The 25,232-nt window shown below is 35.3% G+C and overlaps 1 protein-coding gene and 1 non-coding gene across 7 annotated transcripts in view; one reads left to right on the top strand and one right to left on the bottom strand.

Moving 5' to 3' along the window:
• EXOC2 (exocyst complex component 2) overlaps positions 1 to 25,232 on the top strand; it is a 244,959-nt gene that overhangs the window by 108,576 nt on the left and 111,151 nt on the right. For 5 of the 6 annotated variants that reach the window (XM_077143499.1, XM_077143501.1, XM_077143496.1 and 2 more), the window contains 2 exons: positions 13,461 to 13,586; positions 21,328 to 21,452. In XM_077143499.1, coding sequence (XP_076999614.1) covers positions 13,461 to 13,586; positions 21,328 to 21,452 — 251 coding nt within the window. The remainder of the gene's footprint in view (positions 1 to 13,460; positions 13,587 to 21,327; positions 21,453 to 25,232) is intronic. The other variant, XM_077143502.1, reaches the window with a different exon arrangement.
• On the bottom strand, positions 22,650 to 22,756 carry LOC143669394 (U6 spliceosomal RNA). The gene has a single exon (XR_013168906.1). It is a non-coding gene; the product is annotated as a U6 spliceosomal RNA (small nuclear RNA).

Genomic DNA, 25,232 nt, shown 5'->3' with positions numbered 1-25,232 from the left:
GGTATTGTGTTAATAGCACCACTGAGTTAGGGAAAGTAGGGGAGAGGATAACTGGTTTCCCTTTTTGGTCAGCTTTGTTTTGGGTTGTCTGACTTGCAAGTGAAGATATCCAGTAGGTAGTTGGATTGAAAGAGAGAGACTTGTGTATGCCCTGCACATCCTGAGAGTCAGGACCACAGATGTGCAGGGCACACACAAGTCTCTCTCTTTCAGTCCAGCTATCTACTGGATATCTTTACTTGCAAGTCAGACAACCCAAAACAAAGCTGACCAAATGGAGAGTAAAGTAGGGCAGAATTCTGAGAACAATATTGGAGGGATTCGTAATGAGGAGCCCATAAAGGAGACTGAGGAGACCATCGTGGGGGCAACAGAAAGGGAGGACGGCATCCTCATGACAGCCCCGGAGGAGAGGTGGCCGGTGTAGGTGAGATGAGGGGAGATGTGGGAGTGTCCTTTAGGGTTAGCACCAGGTGACCTTGGCAAACGTGGCTTCTGTGGCCCAAGATCTCATATGGATTATATAAAATAAGCAGTGATGATACTTGCAAGATTTCTGAGAGGATTGAGTGAAGTGACATGATCTGGGATGAAGCCCAACTAGGGGTCACAATCGTTTACTTAGAGCAGTTTTGTCATGAGTTAGTTTGCTTGGATTTGAGGACTTTTTAGCTCTTATTCATTTCTTTTCTAGTCTTCTTATTTAGGGAAACCTAAATAATTCCTTACTAATGTCGTAAATATCTATAAATGTCGTTATTTTATGGTTTTGGCAAGGGAAAATGACAGCAAATGGTAGACATACTTTTTGGTCTTTGGGAAGGATTACTAAACATGAACTATTTAGAGTGCCTCACGTATTTGTTTCTCTGTTTATTCACTTCATAACATTTTTGCCTGCTTTGTTAGACGTGGCTCTCAGCCCTTCATTGCTCATTAGAATCCCTTGGAAGTTTTTAAAACTTATTGCTTCCTGGTCTCCCCCATTTGTGCCAGTTCTGTTAGGATCTCTGGAAGTGAAAGTGTTTTGTGGAAGCTTCCAGGTGATTGCAGCAAGTCTGTGCTCCCTGCAGGTCTAGGGTCAGCACAGTGGTTTGCACAACTAATGTGGCCCCTAACCTTTCAGAACTGGCACCCTAGTGGGAGAGACATATTTTTAAAAATCAGATAGGTTTGAATGTAATTGTTACTGTGAAAAGCTCTTCAAAGTGGGGAGTACCAAATTCTATGAAAACATATAATGGTATAACAGGGTAACCCAACCTCGACGTGGGAGTCGGGGCATCCAAGGAAGTTTCCTAGAGAATAGGATTTTTCAGTTGGATCTAAATGAGAAACATGAATCTGTTTAGAGAATGAGGCATAGAGAGGAAGTATTCCAGATCATAGTAGGTGCTTAATAAATGCTGCCCCACTCCCCACTCCACCAAAGAAGTGAGTAAATACAGGGATGACATTCTCAGAACGCAACAGGACACTTGGTCCAACAAAGGGTTTTCTCCTTGTGCTTACAGGAGACAATCTGAATAAGTAATTCGGTTATGAAAGTATTTGAATTTCTGAGACAAGTGGCATTTATGAAGACATCATATAGACTGTTTAAAATCGGGAAAGTTCAAAAAAATTCCGAGTATCTTATTGCTGTATCCATACCTGAAGTATTTGAGAACCAGTATGCTTTTCCAAAGGTCTGAATCATTCTTGAAGGCAAATGTAAATGCACCCTTTCTAGATGGAGTCTTTCCTCTGCCATCCTGAGTTCAGCTATTGCTTTGTGGAACTGGGTCTGTAAATTACATTCATCCATAATTGCTAAACATCAGCATTTCTGAAAAAAATGACAAGAGCTCTCTGTGTAGCTGGAGCTCATTGCTTTTTTATTCAATCTAGGCAAACTTGTTGCAGAATGTGCTTATCCCTTTTGAAGAGATTGGAAGAGTAGACATTAAATGGATCCATTCATTAGTTAGTGATGAGCTTTATTTAATTACTTTTATAAATTTACCTTTTTTATTTGAAAGTAAGAACATAATCTCTTATAGCCCTTTGAACTAATTCTACAAATGCCATGACAATATAATTAGATTTCCTAAGTTCAATATAATTTTCCTTTGAAATTCAGAGAGCATGCTTATTACATTTTTCATTATCAATAAGATTCTTAATATCAATAACAGATAATTCTAACATGTAATAGCCTTTTAATTGGAAGATTGTTGTATTTCCTTGAGCACAAGTCAAAAACAGTTATTATTATTATTATTATTTTTAGGTTTTTTTTTTGCATGGACAGGCACCAGGAATTGAACCTGGGATTCTCACATTGCAGGGAAGAACTCTGCCTGCTGAACCACCGTGGCCAGCCCTACTATTTATTTTTGAGAATTGTAAGCATATTCAGAAGTATAAAAGATAGTATATTGACCTCCTATGTACCCATCCCTAACTTCAATAGTTACAACTCATGGCCAACCTTATTTCATCTATACCCTCACCTGGTTCTTCTCCCTCCCTCAACCTCTGGATTATTTTGAAGCAGATCACATCATTCCATGCATAGGTAATTTAGTATATAATTTTAAAAGATAAAGGGTCTTTTTAAAAACCCTTACAAAAACTACCTAAAAATATTATCAATAATTTCTTTCCCTCTTTTTTTTTTTGCATGGGCACGCACTAGACTCGAACCATGGTGGGCAATAATTACTCTGCCTGCTGAACCACTGTGGCCAGCCCTATCAATAACTTCTTAATAGAGTCAAATATTGAGTTCATTTTAAAATTCAGAAGCAGGTTAATTTCTCCAATATTTTTTTAAGTACATTGATACCAGGGCTTTTCAACTAATACAAATACAAATGAAAACAGTGCAAAGTGTGCCATAGAAGCGATAGAGCACGTGTTTCCTAGAACAGAAGAAGAATCAGCGTTTGTGAACCAGAGCCCATTGGTTTGCACCTGGATATTTTTCAATTTGATATTGTTAATAGAAGTATATGTCATTGGACCCACATTGACTCCTTAATGTATATTTATCTACATTTATACAAATAAGATAATTATATGCAGTATATGTATATGTGGGGGAGTGTGTTTATATAAAATATTTTCTTAATTATAAGTTTACAGGAAAGAAGCACAATTTTTCTTCTGTGTAACTCACAGTTGTTGATGATGGATTCCTAATGGATATTTTATGATTATAGTAATTATATATAATATAAATGTACATGGAGGAAAGTATCCTAAATAGCACTTAGTTGTTCTAGTAGATACCCTCTCATAGTGCAACCATTTGGCATTTGGGAGACCTGGGAAATTGTCTAGTTCAGTAGGTGTCTTAGCTCTTGTTTGTGCATGAGGAAGGACTTTAGGGAAGCCAGATGGCGATGCAAGGTCTCTGTGTCGTGGGTAGGGGCAGAACTATGAGTGCTCCACATTTCTCCCTGTCCCACCAAACCATGTTCCCCACAGACCCATAAGCTTGGATAGCAAGTCATACGACACATCCCTGAGTTAGTTTGTTGGGGCAAATACTTTGTCAAACAGGATTTGTGAGTATGATTTCAAAGTAAAGTAGCAATGCAAGCTGAGATAGCAACTCAGAAAGAGCTGGGCCTGAAATTACCCAAAGTAGATAAATCTGCTTCTAATGCTATTTTGCTATACATTGGTGAATTCTATGTTGAAAATTTTGCGTGGACCTATTTACTAACATCTAAAATTATATATGAGTCTAAAAGTAGATTCATCAAGTTAAGAAATTGTATCTATAAAAGTTGACACATGTAACATTTTCTTAGTAGGTAATCTGAAAGAATAAAATAAAAATTACTTTCCCATGCAAAAAGAAAATGGCAGTAGATCAGTAAATGGGTAGAAAGCATCCAGGCCAATAGGAGGGGTCCCAGGATATATAAGGATGTACTATGGAAGGTCATTCTGTCCCCAACAGAGTTGACATATAACCCAAGTTCTAGGGATTTGAGGATGAGTACCAGTGACATGCGGCTGACCACCTCTTTTTCGCTTTGATCCAGGTGTGTCTGTTTTTTTATCTGGCCCCTCCAGGGTCAGTGATAGTTCTTATTCCTTGGCCTGCTCGTTTCCTTGATTCTATTTCCACTGAAGGCTAGATGAGTTTATTGAGATTTGAAAAGGCAATTAATACTCCTAGTGATATATGAAATTGCTTAGAAATGATTTGGCCTAAGATAGCAGTACTCCATTTCATCCAGTAGCACTTTGTTCTAAAGCTTTATTATTTTTTACTCAGGTATTCTCAGGAACCTACTTTCTAAATGAAAGCTTGTGGCATTCTAAATTTGAAGTGTGTGAGTTTTAGAAAGTTCTATTATAATGAAATATTTGTACTTGGACTGCTAACACTGGAAAAGAGAAGTGATTGTAGTTGTTTAAATAACCCCTAGACAGAACAGTGGTTAAGAACTGAGACAGTGTCATGAAATAAAATACATATTTAAATAGATAGAATATAAATTCTTAAGACAGGAAAAGATATCTTGGTGTCTTTTTAAAGTAAAGCTAGTCTTTATGCATGAATTTAAGAAATATAATTAGCATACAAGTTGTTTTTAAGAAGTCTTTACAGGGTGGTTTAGGAGAAAATGTTAATTATATTTAGTCTTGCCATCCTCAGTGAAAATTTCAGAGCAAAGAGGGATGATAGATTTTTCAGAGACAGCAGTCCAACATAAAAAACTGCCTTTTTTCCAAGAAAGACTCTTTGGTGGCTTAGGAAGCATTTGGCAGCAATGGTGGGTTATAAAATTGATATTCTTATGAACTCTGCATTTGATGTTTCTCTGGATTCAATTTTTATAGTAGTAATCTACACTGAACCTAGCAGATAATGCTCTCTAACTTATAAACATTATGTCAGAACTGAAGATTACATTGCTCTTTAAACAAACTTTACCATTTTTCCCCAAATATTCCTCACTCCTCTTCCTTGACTAATTCTGTAGCTTAACTTTGATCTTTGGGTTTTATTTAAGAGGAGGAAAAAGTAGAAAAATATGGGAATAAAACTAAAACTAACATTTTAAAAACTCATCTTGAAATCCTAAATACTGATGAAAGAGTTTGGTGTTTTTACTGCCCAGAATGGCTAGCCATGTTGCTTCTCTTGCCATATATTCAAAGCAGTCCTGTGTTCTGAATTGTCCCACACAGAGAACTTTTACCACCTTATAAGAAGTGTCATTTGTCTCTTAAAATCCCTGTGAAATAGGTCCAAAATTAGACTAAGGCTTCAGCTTTTCCTGCCAGGAAAAGCCTTTGGTTAACCCCCTACTGACATTCTCAAACAGAGTTTTTAGAGGTGGTCTTCAAAGGTGTTTTCTTCTTTGTTCTGAAAATGAGTTTAACTCTTAAAATATATGCTGGTTATATTTAATAACTAGAGGCGAAGAGAGGCAGCCTGCTCATAGAGCCATTATTCCATCCTTTCAGATATGTGCTTTATAAAGACATCCCAAAGGCATTATTCAGAAACGTTTAAAATAGGGGCAGTGACTTTAGTATGCCATAGATCCTTTAAAATGAATTGTCACACAGAAAAGGAAATACAGTTATATGTGGCGCCAATTCTTTTTGAAAACTTGGAGATGGTATGTCACACCTGAATGGTTGGTTCTGAATTATCACAGTGGAGTGGATCTAATTTAGAAGAAAAATTTTAAGAATAGAGGCTATGCTAAAGGTCTGCCCTTTTATCCTTTTCTAATATTCAGCAGATTATTACATTAATTCCTTGCTGAAAGAAATAAAACTATTTATCCAAGGACCTAAATTCATAAAAAGGACATGTTTTCAACCCAAGCTGTAAAATACATGCTTAAATTATATTATTACAAATTATGTACAACTTTGTGAATTTAGTCAGGATAAACATATTTTTTCTTGATATTGAAAAAATATAAAAGTATGACCTTTATATAATTTATATAGTTTTTAAAAAAATCCTGGGGTTAATAAATAATTATAATTGTGGTACATAATACAGGGTTAGGTAGGCTTTGTATGCTAGATTAAATTGCAACCTCTGTCAGGAAATTGGTAGATTCATTGACTTTTCTATGGAACTATAAAAATGTTTCCATGGTTGAAAAAAACAGTAAAAATGTGTTGTTATGCATATATTAAATCTTTTAATAGAATTATAATTTTCATTTTTAAGTTGTTATAGTGAGGATCAGTATAAAACACTATGTTTTGTGTCTAATGTAGTTTATTTTTGTGAGATTTAAAATATATTTTGTCTTCTGAATGTTTATTATAACAGTATGAACCCAGAATAACAGTTTAAAAAAGAAAATGGAAAGGTACAACTACAGACCTACAAATATGGGTTATCAGTTTGATTTCTCTCTCCTCCTCTCTGTAACTAAGTATTTTCTTCCCAACAGAGATTATTTAACAAATTTGAAGTTGCCAGCAGGCAAACCTGGATGGAAATAGCTTTACACTTGTTCACTTGCATCTTGTAACTTCAGAGTATATGTTTAGTTGGCTTTTTAAAGATGAAATGCCTAGTGGGATTTTATTTACCTGTTTTTGTTTTGTTTTGGGGGAGGGGAGTGTTGCATGGTCCCAGAATCAATCTAACCTGGGTCTCCCACATGGAAGGCGAACGGCTATTTACCTGTTTTAAGATTTATAAACTGTAAGGGGTACATAATAGAAAGTAGATTCAGGAAAAATGCTAGTTTATTGTTGCGATAAAAAAGCTTTTCCTCCAGCAAAATGCTGTTCTGGTTTATCTTTTTTTTCCTGAGAAAGATAGTAAAGCCCAGGTGATATTCAATATGCCATGAAGTAGATTTGAAATACCTACCATTAGGAATGGTCACTGTCTTTTGTAAAATATATAAATTTATGTAAGCAGTTTTAATTACCAAAATGCAGATCAGCAGGTTTTTTTACATTATGATTATAGATTTGTATACTGAGTTTTTAATCTAATTTGAAAAGACATTTTTATCCTCCAAATTAAAATTAAGATATTAGAAATTTAAACTTAAAAAAAAATCAGCCTAGCGCTTGACAATTTGACTGAATTTGTAATAGGATAGCATTCATTCGTAGATTCTGTTTAGTAAAATAACAGCTGTTGAATATCATAGGAAAGAGGTGGATTAAAGTCACTTTACTTGCTGCTTCTATTTTATGCTAGATTTTGTTCACCTTACAAATGAGTGCTCTATCTTTGTTAGATCAGATAGGCCAACGTAGCTGATGTCAGAAGGACCTTCTCAATTTGTTATCCTAGCAGCTGGCTCTTTTCTGATGCCTTGGCTTACTGTACATCTGGAAGAAGACTTCTTAGCTGGGAGCCATTTCATGTCTGAATTATATCCACTATTCTTAAATTTTTGACAATGTCAAGTACACCCTGAATGTTAACATTAATTGGTAATTTTAAAATATTGATTATAAGTATTTTAATTTTAATAGGCTACTTATACAGTCTAAGCATGATTTCTCTTCTTAAATCTATATGTAAGTACTAAAAAGTATAGGACTTTAATAAAAGCATATCTGAAATTCTTTTGTTCTTTGCTTATCTAGTTTATTACGAATATATGGTTCTTGCTTGTATAGCCAATGTTAGCTAATAAATGGTCCTTCAGTGTTCACACATGTAGTTTCCCTTTTAAGATGTATTTCCCTTTTTCAACTGTTTTGAGCAGTAATAAAATACACATCAGTATTGTTGCCTGGTACATGCTGAAGACAATCCTGATACCCTCAAAAGTGAAGTGAGATTAACAAGAGCATGTTAAATATGTCTCCCTGCGTTTAATTTGGATTAAATTATTTCCTTTAAATAAAGGAAATGCCCCTGTTGGATATTTAAATAAATATAGAATCCTAAGATCAAAACGAGCATTTTTATCTGTTGACACAGGTCTAATTTGTGAGGCACTTGTAATTCTGCCTTGATGCCCCCTCCTCCGCTTTGGCATTGGAATTCCTATGTGTGGTGTGCTTGAAAGGAATCCTGTCCTGCCTGTGTCTGCCGAGGCTGCCGGCCTGCATGTTTGGTCAACAAGCAGCAGTGGGTGGTCGGGCCTTGCACAGGACAAGGACCCGCTGTGCACAGGAAAATATGTTCAAAGGTGTTTAAGGGTGGTAAGGAAGTCTGCCGCCCTTCTGAGAGTCCGCAGGCTATAGATCAGTGTTGGCTCACACGATTGTAGACTGTGAGAAAACCTGCTCGAAGAGACTTGAAGGATGAGAAAATACAGCCAACTTATTCACCTGGCCCCACATCTGCAGCCTTCTCTTCAGAACTGTCTCTTCTGCCCTTTATGTTGTATAGAGTCGGTTAAACAAATATTGACTACTATTTGCATTTAAAGTAGGAGAACTTGCAATTGAGTTGAAAGGATTTGACTTACTCAGGCATTAGGCATGATAAGCTTTCCTGGAAGTCTTATTGGAATTCTAGATGTAATAAGCACTTTCTAGTCTCCCCAAAAGAAATTTTCAGTGTTTTGAAATGTAGGTTTCAGAGCTTCAATATTAAACCCTGTAAGTTTTTGAGGGTTGCAGAAGATCTTTCCAAAATTGAAGTCTTTATAGATAATAGAAATTCAACTGTTGTTGGGAAAAAAATGGCAGATGCTTCAACTTGTTAATAGCAAATAGTGAAAAATTGATAGTTTGTTTTAAGAAAAGTAATACGTTTCGAACTTCTATTTATTTCTACAAAACTGTTTTTATCCTTTTAAGTGAAGTGTCTAGGATCATTAGTGTTCTAAAGAAGACAACTTCCACTTCTGAAAACAAATTTTCCGTCTGTTTTATTAAAAATTAAGATGTCTTTTGTGTGTATATATAATATTCCTTAAAATGACTTTTCCTATTTTTTTTGATAATTTGCTAAATTTCTCATGCATACTCACAATTAGAAAAGGAATTCCTTTTGAGAATGCTTCTGGTGTATGTTATAGAAACTTTGTTTATAATAAAGTATTGATTTGATTATCAGTAACAAAGAAGTTTAGTTAGGGTTTTTGAATTAAGATTTTGAAGGATTTTTTTCTTTCAAGTACATCTGTAGAAATGTGTCTTTGATACATTGGTAAAGTTGTAACTGAGACAAATTGTTCATGGAATTTAAAAGAGGTAGCTACATTCTTAGAATGTTTAGTTCCAAAATTTTACTTTTACTGTTCTTTCTACAAATATCATGTAGAATTTTTGAACTAGAAACACCATGGTGATGATTTCTCACGTTAGAGGGCTGTGCTCATATTTGCAGTTTTGTTACTAGAGTAATCTCAGTATTATTCTTCAGCTAACTGACAGGTTACAGTCAAGTAATTCCTCCAATTTTATAAGCACTTATTCATTTGAACCTATTCACTGGTTAATATGCTGAGTTATCTTTAAAGTAGCCAAACTGTAAAGATAGAACATGACAAAATTTTCACTTACTTGTTTGTCAACTTTAAAATTTTCTTGATGTGATTTCCTTTTAAGGCTTACTTTTCATACTTGCTCTATGTAAAGAGGTAAACTTTACATGAGACCACAGATCCGTTGCTGAATTATAATAGTGAACAGAAAAAGCGTCTTTTCCATTTTACCTTCAGCAGTGATTTAAAAGTTTCATATTGAAACTTTGAGTCATTAGAATCAGTTTTAGAGGTAAAAAAAAAAAAAACCTTTAAAAATTGCATAGTTTAAAGCCCTAATTTTTTATCAGTGATGACACATGGGTCCGTGACTCACTGAGCTAGTTGCAGAACCCCACACCAATGGCATTGCCACGAGAATCTTTTGTAGGATTAATCCGTGCCCCAGTTTTAAATACGGAGAACTATTTGTTCGTATTCACACAAATAAAGGCATAAAGTTAACATTTTTATCAAGCCTGTATGTAATAACTACGTATTTGATAAAAGACTTAAAATTTTTTTTACTTCCAAGAAAATGAATGATTTCTCAGAACTCTTATCACTGCAGCTTTAAGTTTGAAAAGGGTAAACATAAAGCCCAACAAAGTTTTGCCAACACTTAAGTCTCTGTCACCTGTTAAGTATTCCATTGCAATCAGTTGTTCTACTAAAATATTGAAGTTGTGTATTTACAGGTGATTCCATACTCGGCTGGATCCTGAGAGGCATATATTTTAGATTTTCAGAGATAGGCATTCTAAATAATATCCTTTTCGATGGGATATGATTTGCTGATATATGAGAGCATGATATAAGGAAATTTAATAATAATTCTATTATAGCCATATATTTTCCATAATTATGTATTTCTCTTTAATGCATGAAGAGATACTGCTATCATATTGTGGGGTAAAGATCATGAGAAAGTAGAACTGATTATTGTGAAATATTTTTAAACTTTGCTGATTTTATATTTTACAGATTTTTTTTCATCTTGTTCTCTTATGGTAGTACTTACTTATCTTAAAAACGACTTCATATTTGTGATAATTTTTATAGAGTAGACCTATCGAGTTATGAAATTTAAGTTTAAAAGAAGTACCAGATGCTCAGGTGGTGTTTTTTTTTTTTTACACAGATGGTAAATAATATGTGATAGCTGATATTTAAAATGTTTTTATTAATCCACTGCTCAGAGCATAAATATTTTGGTTCCATGTAAAATAACTCATTATAAGACAATTTTTTTGACAGAGGAAAGAAGCAAAACGTTAGGGAGAAAAATACATTTCTGGGTTGATGTCCAGCATGTAGTTTGGGGTGCATATTTGTGTCCAGCGTCGAGGCGCCACCTTCTGGTGGCTCTGCGCAAGTGCGTTTCACAGATGGTGCTGGATGCTGGTGGGTACTGGCCAGGCTTTGGGTGCTGGGCTGGCTCCCTGCTGCTGGAGTGAGTGTACGATGTACTCCCAATTAAGGGGCTGGCTCCTGTTTGCCTTTCACGTCCTGATGCCATAGAAAACGGATGATGTGGTTTCTTACTACAGTTTCTGTTATAAAAAATGAATATCAGTCTCTTAACAGTTTCAAAATTCAAGATTTACTTAAACTAAGCAAAATAAATGATTTACTGTTAAACCTTTTAAATTAAATTTGTAGAAACACCAGCTTCAGATAAATTTTTCTGAAGATCTACTTAATGACACTTGTGTTTTTCATAGGAGTGGTATGTAGTGTGTTTTCAGGAAACAATGAAGTATTTTTCTTCTTAATCATAAATTTATAGTCCTAAAGCCTTCAAAAGTTACATATCACATTTTTAATTAAAGCATTCTTCTCTTGCATCTTTTAAATATAAAATTTAGATATTTTGATGTGATGTTAACTTTGTACTCCTTTGTATTTCCTTTTAAAGTGTGTCATAAAATTGATACTCTGATATTATTTTCCTGAATTTGTTAATTGATAGTAGTGGATATTATATAAACTTCAAAGGCAAGTTATTAAAGCTTCAATATATTTCTTTAAGAAAATCAGTAATTAAATATTATTTCTTCACCATTTATATTGTATTGATCGCGGTGTTTTTTTGTATTTTAGCATACTGAATTTTACAGTTCTATGTTAGATATAATTTTCCAAAATAGAAATGCTTGTAAAGCATTTCACACAGCAGCTGAAACATAGTGAGTCTACAGTAACATTATTTTTCACTTTCAGTTCTGTTTCTATAAAACCTTCCTGATGGAATTTGCCAAAAGGACAGAAGGAAATAGCTTGCAGTGTTATCAGGCACATAGTGGCTGGAACCTGTGAAGACCCCACCTCCCAGGACCTTGTCATTACCCAGTCACTGTTATTTCACCCTGTTAGAATCTGCCTAAGGCTTTCACTATATTTTATTGTTTATTTATTGGTTTGTTTTCTGCCTCCACCACCATGATACAAGCACCTTAGGAGTAGGGCCTTATCTCTAGTCTTTGCTTTATTACCAGGACCTGAAATACCTGGCACTTTGGGGGGGCTCAGTAATTAACTGTCAGATGTTATCAAGTACCTAGTGCTACCAGTGGCATAAAATTATTATTTTATTTGTATAAATGTGTTTTATAGTATCTTAAGTACTTGAAAACAAATCTATAAGCTATTAATATTCTTTTATTTAATAAGGAGTGCAGTTTTTATTGAATAATTTAGTATCGGTCCCTTAGTATATGTTGAGAGGGTTATTTGTGGATGGTCCGATGACTGTAGGAAGTACAGAAATGTGATATTTAATCCTTATCCCAAAAAAGGTAGTAGTGTGGCGTGGATATAGACATTTAATTAACTGTTAATTACCATTTTAAGATAGAATGTAAAGTCGAATGAATTATATACATATAGCTTGTCAGGGGGGAGAGCAGAGGGATAACACTTTGAGCTGGAGAAATGAGGCAATTTCAAGACATCTGTAATTCAAGCTGAATAAGGGTTTAAATAATGGAGAGAAAGGGTGATTGAAGGCTTTCAGATGGAAAAGATAGCAAATAAGGCAGGAAAATGTAAGTACGTTTTATAGAGAGAATATTTACTTAAGCATAGTAAATACTCTGTAAATATTTACTGAATTCAGTTTATTTTGCAGATCTTTGAATGTTTAGGTTAAGAGCTTAAAGTTGATACTTTTAGGTTCCTCTTCAGACTGACAAAGCAGAGAAATATCAGGTAAAGCCACTTCCTCACTGCCTTCTTTAGGAACATGGGATTCCGTTCTTACTAGGATTGGCATCCATTTTAGCAAAATTGTTTCCTGGCTCTCAGGATAATTGGATTGGAAAACACTGTTGTGTATATATCCCGAGGGTTTTCTAGAAGACATCTGAGAAGAGAATAAAGAAAGCAGTATTTTTAGTGAGATTAAACTAGGAAAATAAAATTTCTTGATGGTAGTGAGATGTTAGGCTCTAGTACATCAACGGTGTGAGGTGGAAAGAGTCCAAACCACTTGGCTGGCACCAGGAATAGAAATAGGTTATCAAAGTCCCATAACCCAAAGAAAACAAGCAAGCATGAGTTTTTTGGATTTAACTGGGAAGGGCTGCATTAAAGAAGAAATCAAAGAAAGGTTATGCCATTAAAAGAAATAGAGAAAACAAGAAAAAAAAAGAAATGGAAGAGTTAAAACTTGTGATTTTCATTCCAAATACTAATAAGTTTTTCAAAAAATTATTTTTCCTCCTGAATTTTGTATTTAGAGCATCCCTCCCCCAGTTTTGCTGAGTGTGCATTCCAAAATGATACAGAAGCTACACTTCACCTTGTTACGCCTCTGTATTAAGCCACGGTAATGGATCATACCCTTCAGATCTGTCATGATTGGAGTGACTTTCAAAAGCTATTTAGAGGACATGCCTTCAGTTTTACTAAGTAAAACTTTATTTAAAAGAATGGAACAGTTCAGCAATAAATAACCTCCAAGAAGTAGCCCATAAAATCAGCTGAGTAAGGAGATGCCAGAATCAGTCGAAGCATCCCCTCTCTCTCCAGGTAACCCAGGCCTGCACAGCCCTATGTTGGATCTCGATAATGACGTGCGTCCCTCGGTGCTGGGTCATCTCAGTCAGACAGCGTCACTGAAGAGGGGCAGCAGCTTTCAGTCTGGACGAGATGATAGTGAGTACCCTCCCTATTTCCCAACCACTTTGCGCTTGGATATATAACTTTCTTCTCTTGGAAAACTCCATAATTAGTGATGTAACCACCTGTCCTCTCTTGTGCTTATGAAGGAATGACCCAGTAATTAAAATAATTAAAATATCAGTTACATTTGACATTAAAGATAGGTCATTTGATTATTTTTATAAGTCATTGAGCACTTAGTCACCATTCACTCAAAGTCCATTTTTATTTTTTTCTGTGGTGGAATTTTAAAAAATATACCCCAGAAAAAATTCTGTGAGAACTTTATTGTGATGAACTGGACAACAAAAATAATTTCTATAGTTAATACAGAGAAAAATAGACACATTTTTTTTCTTTTTTATTAATTAAAAAAAATTAACAACAAAAATATTAACATATTCCATTCTACATATACAATCAGCAATTCACAATATCACATAGTTACATATTCATCATTTCTTAGAACATTTGCATCGATTTAGAAAAAGAAATAAAAAGACAACAGAAAAAGAAATAAAACTATAACAGAAAAAAAAAGATTATACATACTGTACCCCTTATCCCTCGCTTTCATTTATCACTAGCATTTCAAACTAAATTTAATATTTCTTCCCCCTATTATTTATTTTTATTCCATATGTTCTACTCGTCTGTTGATATGGTAGATAAAAGGAGCATCAGACACAAGGTTTTCACATTCACAGAGAAAATAGGCACATTTTTAATGAATTTTAAAATTTGGTTTGGGAAGAAGGTTTGGTTTTTAAGAATTTATTGCTGATCTTTTTTTTTTTTTGAGATAAAGCATTTCAAATTTTAACATGTTGCATTTCTTGATTTTAAAAGTTGGTATTGTTGACTCTTTACCTATATGAGATATAAGATGTATAAAATGCATCTGTGCACCAAATTAGATGCTATTATTACTGGTTGTTTATGACCTCAATTACAGATATAAGAATTCCAAATAGAATAATAGAATATCTTACTTTATATTAAGTTCAAATACTTCTAAAGTGTTCTTTAGAGAACTTTATACTAGTCTTACAGGTATTGAAGTAGGGAATTTTTTCTGATATTTCGTTAGGATCTTCAACATTAGAGCACCTTCAGATTAGATGCCTCATTTGTACCACATAACTGTCAGTTTTTCTTCTTGTCCTGTTCCCCGCCCACCAAGCACTAGTATAAGGAATGATGTATCATAACTATTTGCTTCTGTGTCTGCCATGTCCAACATGAAGCCTTCTAAGCAAATACCACCAGGGTCTGACTCTGGAGTGCCCTCCACTTGAGTTATTGAAAGCATTTCCTTCCCTTTATTAGTAGGACAATAAAAGTAAATCAAGTCTAAAATGCTGCACCCCACTCCTTTGCTATTTTTATGTAATTCACTGGCACTGATATAATGCTGAATGGTTCTACTTGAGGTTGAGTGTAATGAATTATATCATCTTAAATAGTTGGAATTTATCCTGCCTGCTGGGTTTCATCAAGCTGTTTGGATCTATGTGATTATAGTTCTTATCAAATTTGGATATTTTTCAGCCATGATTTTTTCGAATATTTTTACTGTTCTCCCTCTTTTCTGGTCTCCAGTTACATGTATGTTAGACCACTAGATATGGTCCTGCAGATACTGAGGCTCTGTTCTCCACCCCAGTCTTTTTTCACCCTGTACTTTCGTTATATATAGAATTGATTCCTATGCCTTCAACCTCTCTGATCTTTCTTTCTGCACTAAGATAAACAATTCGGATATTGTATTTTTCAACCCTAGAAAGTCCATTTGGTTCTTTTTAACATCTTTCCTTTCCATCCTCATTGTATTTATATTTTCCTTTAACTACTTGAACATAGTTATAATGGCTGTTTTAGTAAACTTGTCTGTTAAATCCTCATCTCTTTCATTTCTGGATCTGTTTCTGTAACCAATTTAACTCCTGGTTTCTGGTTATTGTTCACAGTTACCTGTTTTTGGCATGTCTGGTAATTTTTTTAACGTTTCCATGTCATCATAAATGTTACAATATTGCATTTCTGGATTTTGATTTCTTCCTTTTAAGAGTGCTAGTCTTTGTTTTACCAGGGAGTTGAGTGCTAAAAAAAAATTTATGGGAGTTTATTTGAACAGTCTGCATTCCATGAATCAAGCAATATCCAAACTGGTTGCACGTGGAAAGGGGCTCCACCATGGGATGAAAAAGGGAAGCTTATTCAGGGCAAAAATGTAGGCAAATAAGAGTATGCTCTGATTGGCTGACATTGTTTCCATTTTACATGGAGGGATCGACTTACAAAGTGGGGGGCAGATGTCCAATAATTTGCATGGTATATACTTACCCATTCTGTTAAGCTGTCTCTTTTGGACCCAAACTGGTTTATCACCGGGTATTGCTTATTAGCAGTTCTCTAGGGTGCATTCCATTGTTCTGCTTTTTGGCAGACCTGCTTTTGCAAGTCTTTTTTTTTCCCTCTTTATTAAAGGAGTTGTGGGTTTACCGAACCCTCATGCACAAAATGTAGGATTCCCACATATAACCCCACTACCAATACCTTGTATCGGTGTGGAGCATTTGTTACAAGTGATGATAGCGCATTTTTGAAATTGTACTATTGACTAAAGTCCATGATTGAACTTAGGGTTCACTGTGCAGTGACTTTTTTTTTTCCAATTTTTACTCTGTACCATATATATAGGCCAACATTTCCCCTTTTAATAATATTCAGATATATATTTCATTGTTGTTAATTGTATTCAAAATGTTGTGCTACCATCTCTACCATCCATTTCCACCATTCCGAATACGAACCATGTACGTTTTAAGCCTTAAATTCCATTGAGCTATGTTTTTTAATCTGTAGTGCTAGGTCAGTAATTTACATTCTAGCCTCACTTTTTTTTTTATTGCAATTTTGCAGCAGCATCATGTAGTTGTGAGTCAGTCATCACAGTCGATTTTGAACATTCTCATTACTCCTTTAACAATGAAAATAAGAATAAAAATAAAAAAGAATACCCAAAATATCCCCTAAACCTCCCTGTTATTTATTTATTTTTAGGTCAATTGTTTTGTTTTCTGGAAAATCCTTTCTTGGAAAGGGGTTCCTCCTGGCAACACCCAGTGCAGGCAACCATTTTATTTTATTTAGCGTGAGTTACTTACATATCTTTTCAGTTCCCTCTGGGTCTGTCTTTAAGCTTTGCTGTAGCCTTCAGTTTAGGATGCTTCACTCAAACCACCAGTTTGGCTTAACCCCTTGAGTATCTACTGAATGCCCGAGTAATTCACAAAAACTGTCACTCTGGCTGTTTGAAGACTCGCTGCCCTGTGTGATTTTTGGAAGTTGTTGAACTTCCAATTCCCTGGTTGTTCTTTTTACTGTGCAGATTTCTGAAGCATTTTTTATGTGTAGCTGTCTCTTTTCCCAAACCCTTTCCTGCAGTTCTCAATCACCACATCTTCTTTGAACTCCAGTCTCCATCTTTTAAACTCAGAAAGGCCACTGAGTTTTCTTAGGTTCTTCCTCGACCTCTGCTGCAGTCAGAAAATATGGCTAATAGGGGCTTGCCACATGCTTTTCCCTTCTTCACAGGATCACAGCCCTGTGCTCCCTGTGGGCCCATCTCAGAAAATAGCTGATATCTGTGCAACTAAAGATTTGCAGTTGTTTATGGCTGGAGGTTAAACCAGTCCTTGTTACTCCATCATGGCTAAAAGTGGAAGTCAAATAATTCAAGTATAATTTCCCGAATAATTATTTTGCAATTGGGATACTGTAAAAGATTATTTGCAATAAAAAATAGGTATTAATAAAGCTGAGGAAGTTCATTCTTGACTTCATGACAAAGCAAAATTTATGACTCTCCATACACATCAGTTCAGTTCCCTTAAGGGCTATTTTTAAGCTTTGCTAGTAGCCTTCACTTTAGTAGCATCCTTTGAGGAGTCTCGAAAAAAATTGGGTGTCCTTGCCTTATCCCCTTAGTTCCCTCTATTAGCCTTAGAAAATAGCCCCCAGTCAGTGATACAGCATGTGGGAATTTAACTTAAGACATGCCAGATTCAGTAAGAAAAGAATATCTTAATTTGTTTTCAAGTATAATCAGAATTTCGATAAAGTAGACTCAAAAGAAGTAGGGGGACACAGGACTCTTATTACATACATTCACACACACATATCTCAAAGAATATGCAAGTAAGGGAAAAAATCAAATAAAGTCTGAGATTAAGAATTGCTCTCTGTCACTGGACAGGATGTCAGAGGAGTTCCAGCTGTCTTCCAAGAGCCGTGATGACTGAGCACCAGCACACTTAAGTAACTGCAGATCTTCCAGCTCAGGCCAATATCTGGCAACACTACTTAGTTGGTATATTAACACTCCATGCTATGGTGAACTCAGGAAAAATAATTTTACCCATTCTTCTGCCTAATCAGTTGATGAAATCCTTTTGGAATTAGTTTGCCATATTTTTATTTTAGTTGTTAAAATACTTTTCCTATCATAAAACCATTTCAGTTGGAGTACTTATTAATGAAAAGATTTTTCTTTTAAATTGGTGAAAAGGCGCTGTTTCCTATTTTTCTTTGGTTGGGGAGCGTGAAAATTTTCCGTGAGAGATGATCCTTAAGGCCGGGTGGTTTTTGTATATGCCTCATGCCCATGAAGAATATGCAGACATGTGGTCCAGGCCAGACCCCACGCAAAGGACTAGTCCAAGTTCAAAGCTCAGCTAGTAATGGGTCAGCTTAAGTTGCTTTTATTTTATTTTTAATGTCACTTAAATTAGTTATCTTTAATAATCACTTTACTATCCCAGCAAATAAATGCTGCATACAATATATAAGATAAGGACACATGAGTTTTGCACAGTTAGGGTTTGCAAAACAATGGTCAGATAGCTGGGTGGAAGAGTTGATATCTTCTGAAACATTGTTCTTGGAGAATATATCATTTAAGAGTTTACTTGCTACCACATAAGGTAGTTTTTCAATGCTTCAGTTTTAGATATTCCTGTGCTATTTCTTACCTTGTCATTGGACCCACAGTACACCAGGCCATGGCCTGTGCCTTGTAGTGTGCTGCCTGCCACTTAAAACTACTGTTAGCTACTGTTGAGAAAGAGTGCATTGTAGCTGTTTCCAGGTGATATATACTGTCTATCTTATTAGGTCATCTCACATTGCTGTTATTACTTGTTTGTTAACTGTCTTCTGCATTATGCTATAAGCTCGGTGAAGGCAAAGACTTACTTCGTTCAACAGTGGCAAGAGATATAGCAGGTCCTGGGATCTAGCTGCATGCTTAGCATGCAGTTGATACACGATAAATATTTGTTGAATGATCAGGTGTAAAATAGTGGTGGGAATATAATAATCCCTGTGTATGGCAAGTTAATAATACCGGCCAAAATTACACCTTACATAGACTCTTTGACACAGTGATTCCTGGTCTGGGAATTCATTGTCACTGGCAACACTATTTAGTTGGTATATTAACACTCCATGCTATGGTGAACTCAGGAAAAATAATTTTACCAATTCTTCTGCCTAATTAATTAATTGCAACTACAAAAGATTGGAAACAGTCTTGTCCACTAGAAGGGGTTTTGTTAAATGATAATACGTCCTGGGTGGGCAGAGGTGGCTCAGTGGTAGAATTCTCACCTGCCATGCTGGAGACCCAGGTTCGATTCCTGGAGTCTTGCTCATGTAAAAAAAAAAAAAAATTGTGATACATCCTAACTATGAAATGCTATATATTTTAGTTTGTTAAAACTGATGACCAACAGTATATCAGAAATGGACTGTCTTTTACAAACAGGGATTTATTAGCTTACAGGTTTTTAAGTTCTAAGGCTGTGAAAATGTCCAGCTTAAGGCATCAACAGGACAATATGTTCTCTGAAGATTGGTGAGCTTGGTCTCCTCTGTGAGATAGCAAGGCACATGGTGAGTCTGCTTGTCCTTCTCTACTGGGTGTCATTGTTCCCAGCTTCTGGCTTCATTGGCTTCCTCTCTGAGCTTCTGTGTGTTTCTCTCTTTTAGCTTCTTTCTCTCTTAGTTTTTGTGACTTTCTCTCCCTGAACTTCTCTGGGTTTTTTTTCCTTTTATTGTCATAAAAGACTCCAGTAAGATGATTAAATCCTACCTTGAATGAAGTGGGTTACATTTCAGTTGAAATCACCTTCTCATTAGGTTATTTTGTGTGCTTGCATTTGTGTAATAAAAGCCAAAACAAAGAACAGTGGGGAGGGGGGGGGAATACATATTTATACTTGTTTTTGTATTAAAGAACATTTTAGAATCACAAGAAAATGACAGTGGTTTCTTATGGGTGGGGATGGGAATGAGGTGGGAGGTAGACTTTTCACTATATACCTGTGTACCTTTTAAGTTTAATTTTCTAACCATGCATTATCTATTCTGAAAATTTACTGAACATCTAAAATTAAATGAAATTCAGCCCTCCCATTCTAGGATGACAACAGTATAGCTTTTTGTCCTGGGCTATTTTGAAAGAAAGTTGGTGGTTCAGATGGAGTCAATGAAAGTCCCCTTCCCTTCACCCAGCGTTTCCCTAATCTGAGACTGACTGTCTTTGAAGTTGCTGAATAGAAGTTAGAATTTGACTCTTAAAACATTCCTGATTATTACTGTGAAAGTGGTTCAGCCATCAAGTTGAGATACAGCTTGGATGACACGGCAGTGTTCCTGTTAGGTTCAGAGAGAGAACAGCAGGACGGGGTGTGTGGCAGGAACCAGAGCCTGAAGGGAAATAAAGGGAAGTGAAAATTCAAAGCACAGAAAGGAAACAGGAAAAAAAAGTGCGTAAAACGATAGCCACTGGGATAAAGAAAGAGGGAAGAGATTGAAAAATTATTAATGGTCACTAAATTAGTTTATTGGTTTTATTCCCGTGAACTTATCTTCCCTTAAACTATAATTTTTTGAGGAAGGGGGTGGGGGGAGGTGCTTGATCTGGGAATTAAACCCAGGTCTCCAGCAAAGAAGGTGTGCATTCTACCACTGAAGACTATAATTTTTTATTGTTCAGTTACTACAATAACTGCATTAAATGATGTGTAGCCCCAAAGGCTTTGGTATTTTTACTCTTTCTTGAATCTCTTTGTTATAGGAGAATTTATTCATTACATACTGCACTTGAACATCCTCCTTTATGACAACTTGACTCCTCAGTGAGTTTCACCATCTAAATATAAAGCAGTTGGCTTTAAATTAAGGGGGGCATTGTCTGCCTTTGCCTTGCTTTGCTGTTTGAAGGCTCAGCTTTTGAGGAGGAGGGTAACATCCTGAGTACAGCAAGGTCAAAATGTCAGAGCCCCCTCCCTGCTTCCTGTGCCATGACTACTGACCACTCCACTATCTCCCACCTGTACCTCTGTGCAGGGAGTCGCTGGTAATGCTTTAGGTCGGCTGTCTTTACTACAGGGAAAATGAACCAGTGGAGACTGGTTTGCAGTGTGCTACCAGGATACTGTTGCTGTAGAGTGGGTGGGGCTGGTAGATATCAGTAATATGTGAAAAGGGAAATACTTCTGTCAATAAATTAAAGCTCTGCAGCCAAAGTGGTACACATTTGTTCCCACACAGATTTTGGCTAATTTAATGATGTTTGGGGCAGGAGAGAAGCAGCAGTATGTTCAAAAAGGTTTCTATTCTTGAGTCAAAAGTATATTCATAGTATTTTATTCTTTTCCCCCTTTAGCATGGAGATACAAAACTCCTCACCGGGTGGCATTTGTTGAAAAATTGACCAAGCTTCTTTTAAGCCAACTGCCTAACTTCTGGAAACTTTGGATTTCATATGTTAATGGAAGCCTTTTCAGTGAGGTATGTATAGGAATTTGACTGTAGATCGAGCTAAGTCATTATGGATTTTTAACCTTAAAATTTCCAATTTTGAAGTGATTTTTAAAAGGGTTATAGAGGCCCAGCGTCTGTAACCATTGTCAGGTACTAAAAGATCAGTTAAGAGTGCTATAACGACCTATCACTTATTAGCTGTATGGTTTTGAACAAGGTACCTAATTGTTCTGTGGCTCAGTTTTTTCCATCTGTAATGATATCTTTATCAAAAGGTGATTTTAAGGATTATATGAGATAATTAGTTAAAGAAAGAAAATTTGAAATATCTTCAAGCATTCAGAATCTGGTTTAATGCCATTCAGGCCAAATAGTGAATGAAATTGTTGTGCAGCAGACCACAAATTATAAAACAAGGATAAAATGCTGACAGTTTGTACACAGTTCCAAAATAATCCATATGACTATGGAATTTCCTAATAGGGAAGAATTTAAAGACCTATTACCTAGCCTTATTGTTATCAGCCTGCAGAAGTTTTTATAAGCCATTCATGAGTCACACACTTAGCATTTTAATCATAGTATAATTGATGGCATAGAAAGTATGAACATAAAGTGATGGCTTTGAAGATTCATTGCCTTATAATCGTACTTCAGTGCTCCATAAATGGCTCCCCACTACCTGGAATATAGATTATAATATCCTTTGACCAGGACTACTAAAGAGGTCCCACCCTGAACATCAAGCAGACAGTGCTGATTTGACATCTCCGTGGTAGAACTCTTTATAGCCCTGGGAGATCTTAGAGATGTTGGTTATTCCTAGGGGTAAAGGCTCTTTGATGCTACCTTTAGGCTTGCCAATACAGAAAGTTGACGTGGACAAGGGCTAAAATCATTTTTGCTTTTTTGCATAAAGACACTGTCCTTGTGATTTAAGACCTCATTTCCCTGCAATAAGTGGTAGGTGTCTTGGTGCAGCAGGGACTCATCCAGTTTCTCTTGACCATGGCATAAATTAACACTGTTATAAAGAAATACAGTAGTTCTCTGGAGTTTTTTCCCCTTTTTATATTTAAATTTTTATTTTTCCACTGTCTTGTTTTCTTTTAAACTTACTAGATCCATAGATCCTAGTTTATGTGAATGATTACTAAATCATGAAATTTATTTAACATTATATTAGTGCATGAAAAACAGTAGTCCCCAAACTCTTTTTTTTTTTTAAATGTGGAACGCTTCATAAATTTGCGTGTCGTCCTTGTGCAGGGGCCATGCTAATCTTCTCTGTATCGTTCCAATTTTAGTATATGTGCTGCCGAAGCGAGCACTCCCCAAACTCTTAAGCATGACTTTATCAATGTATGTTTTCTTCCTTTAATTTCAGCAGTGTATTAGTTATTGTGCTTTATAAGTGAACATTCAAATATTAAAGCAATAAAAACTGTATGTTACAGCTTTCTTATTTTCATTCTGTATCACTTGGTTATGCAGACTCTGTATTGAGAAGTTAACTATACAAAGAGAATTCTTTCATAAAATGAATGTAGGCTTTGCTTCATCTTCATAAATATAAAGTTGCTTATTGCTGGCTTAGGAAGAGAATTTTTAATTTCAACTTTCCAGGTGTCCTGAAAAAGCTTTCTTAGTGCCCTGCTTTCACATATGTCACATGTCAATTTGCATTTTTGTTAATCTCAGCTCCAAAAAAGTAGTGTAGTATAATGTGCTGAGAACAGGTTTTAGGTTTCTTATCCTCTGCCACAACGGATGGCAGCTGTACCACTTATGTAATAACCTCCTTTCCTTATCTGATCCATCAATAACTCAAATCACTTAAGAGAAGAGAAAGGTTAGATGCTTCCACATCAGTGCCTATGCACAGAATATGTTTACAGCATTTCTTAAAGAACATTTATATCATAATAGAACTGTCTAATATACTTCTCTAAATAGCTGTGACCTTAGACAAATTATTTCTCATTGTCGGCTTCCATGGGTTTGGTTGTGAGGATTACATGAGTTAATATAAGTGAAATGCTTAGAACAGTGTCTGGTAGATGTATAAGAGTTTGCTTTTATTATTTGGAATAAATTCTTCCATTATTTGGAATTTCATCTGACACATAATGTTCAGTTGAACCTTTATTTAATAACATTAAGCAGGACTGATGAACTACTGGAGTATTATTGAATAATGTCAAGATCCGTTAACTCTTCTAAAGAATTAGTTCTTTAGGAAATGGTTTAAACCCAATTATTTGTTTCCAGCCTAATGTTTCCCTTCCAATTAAATAAGTTCCACCATACATGGACAGAAGTTGGCTTATTTTCAGTCCCTTTAGAGTTCATATAATTCCCAAGAGTTTTTGCTCTGGGACATCTTAGTACAAAGGAAATATATCTTCCTTTCCAATAAGTTATACCTAGTTATGAAAAATATGTAAGTGGAATACTTGGTTGCAGCTGAAAAATAAATGAGCTACTTCAGAACTTATTAACAACATTAGCACTGAATAAATTACTGCATTGGATGTTTCTGATATTTCTACCTGTTAATATTTCTACACTTTTCTTAAATGTTTGTAGCAATAATAACTATGTATAGTTAGCTTTATAGATTTAGGCATATTTTAAACTATTTACCTTCTTTTTAAAAGGTGGACCAAGGGGAAATAGAAAGGAATAAAAGAATTATAAAAGTGTAGCCATACCTGTGAATCCTATGACTGAAATTCAGAAACTTAGTTGAATGTTAATTAGCTAATGTTCTTTTAATGGTGGGTATTTAATTTCATACAGGAAAGTAATGTAATATTTAAGCACTTGAAATTCCTTTCTTTCTTTCTTTTTGTTATAGAACTGTGTTGTTTTAGTAATGGCCTATCCGTTAAAGATGTAGGTGATGTTTTCAGCAGTTCAGAATACAGTCAGTTCTTCCAGCCAGTCAAGCCCATGTGAAGTAACGTGAATCAAAACAGTGGAATCTAGCCGCTGGTCTTACCACAAGGTGGTTTTGGTCTGTGTGTGCAGGAAGGAGTTAAGGCTTTTATTAACGAAGTGGTTAATAGCAGGTTAAGATCTCACTTTTTGATGTATTTTAAATATACTGTATTGTTGGGTGAAAAATCTAAATCATCAAGCTAAGTTATAGACATTAGGAAACAGCATTTTAAAAAGGTGCATGGTTCATTACATGAAAATTGAACTGTGCTTTTTGTTCCAAAATTCTATTTTAAATATAGGACAAACCTTACTTAAATCAATATATTGGAAATGTTCAACTCCTTATCAGATTAAAATAACAAGTAATTGTTTTTTCATTAAAAATTGCAAGGGATATATTTTACAACTAATTTCCCTCTTCTTCTTCTTTTCACATATTCAGAGACGAGTACTTGTAGTTTGCAAAATTACCCTATCCAGTAGGTGTCATTATGTATTCATGAGTACTTATTTGGTAGGCAACCTTGTTCTAGTAAAATTTAGCCTTAATTTGGGCAGGCCACAGTGGCGCAGCAGGCAGAGTTCTCACTTGCCATGCCGGAGACCAGGTTTGATTCCTGGTGCCAGCCCATGCAAAAGAAAAAAATAAAATAAAATTTAGCCTTAATTTGACATGATGCTTTTTAACAACCTATTTTCACTCTTTTCCTTCATCTAATTTATCAGATCAAATAGTGTGGAAATAGTCAGTTGAGTAAACCCATTGTATACAAAGTTCGGTACTTAATACCGTGGTGGATACAGCTGTAGAAAAGATATCACCTAACATCAGACACTTAGGTTTTATAGGAAGACAAAGTT

Source organism: Tamandua tetradactyla, chromosome 25 (genome assembly GCF_023851605.1).
Source record: "Tamandua tetradactyla isolate mTamTet1 chromosome 25, mTamTet1.pri, whole genome shotgun sequence".
Classification (NCBI taxonomy): domain Eukaryota; kingdom Metazoa; phylum Chordata; class Mammalia; order Pilosa; family Myrmecophagidae; genus Tamandua; species Tamandua tetradactyla.
Note: the sequence above shows the minus strand (reverse complement) of the source record. Positions and strands in the feature narration are given on the sequence as shown.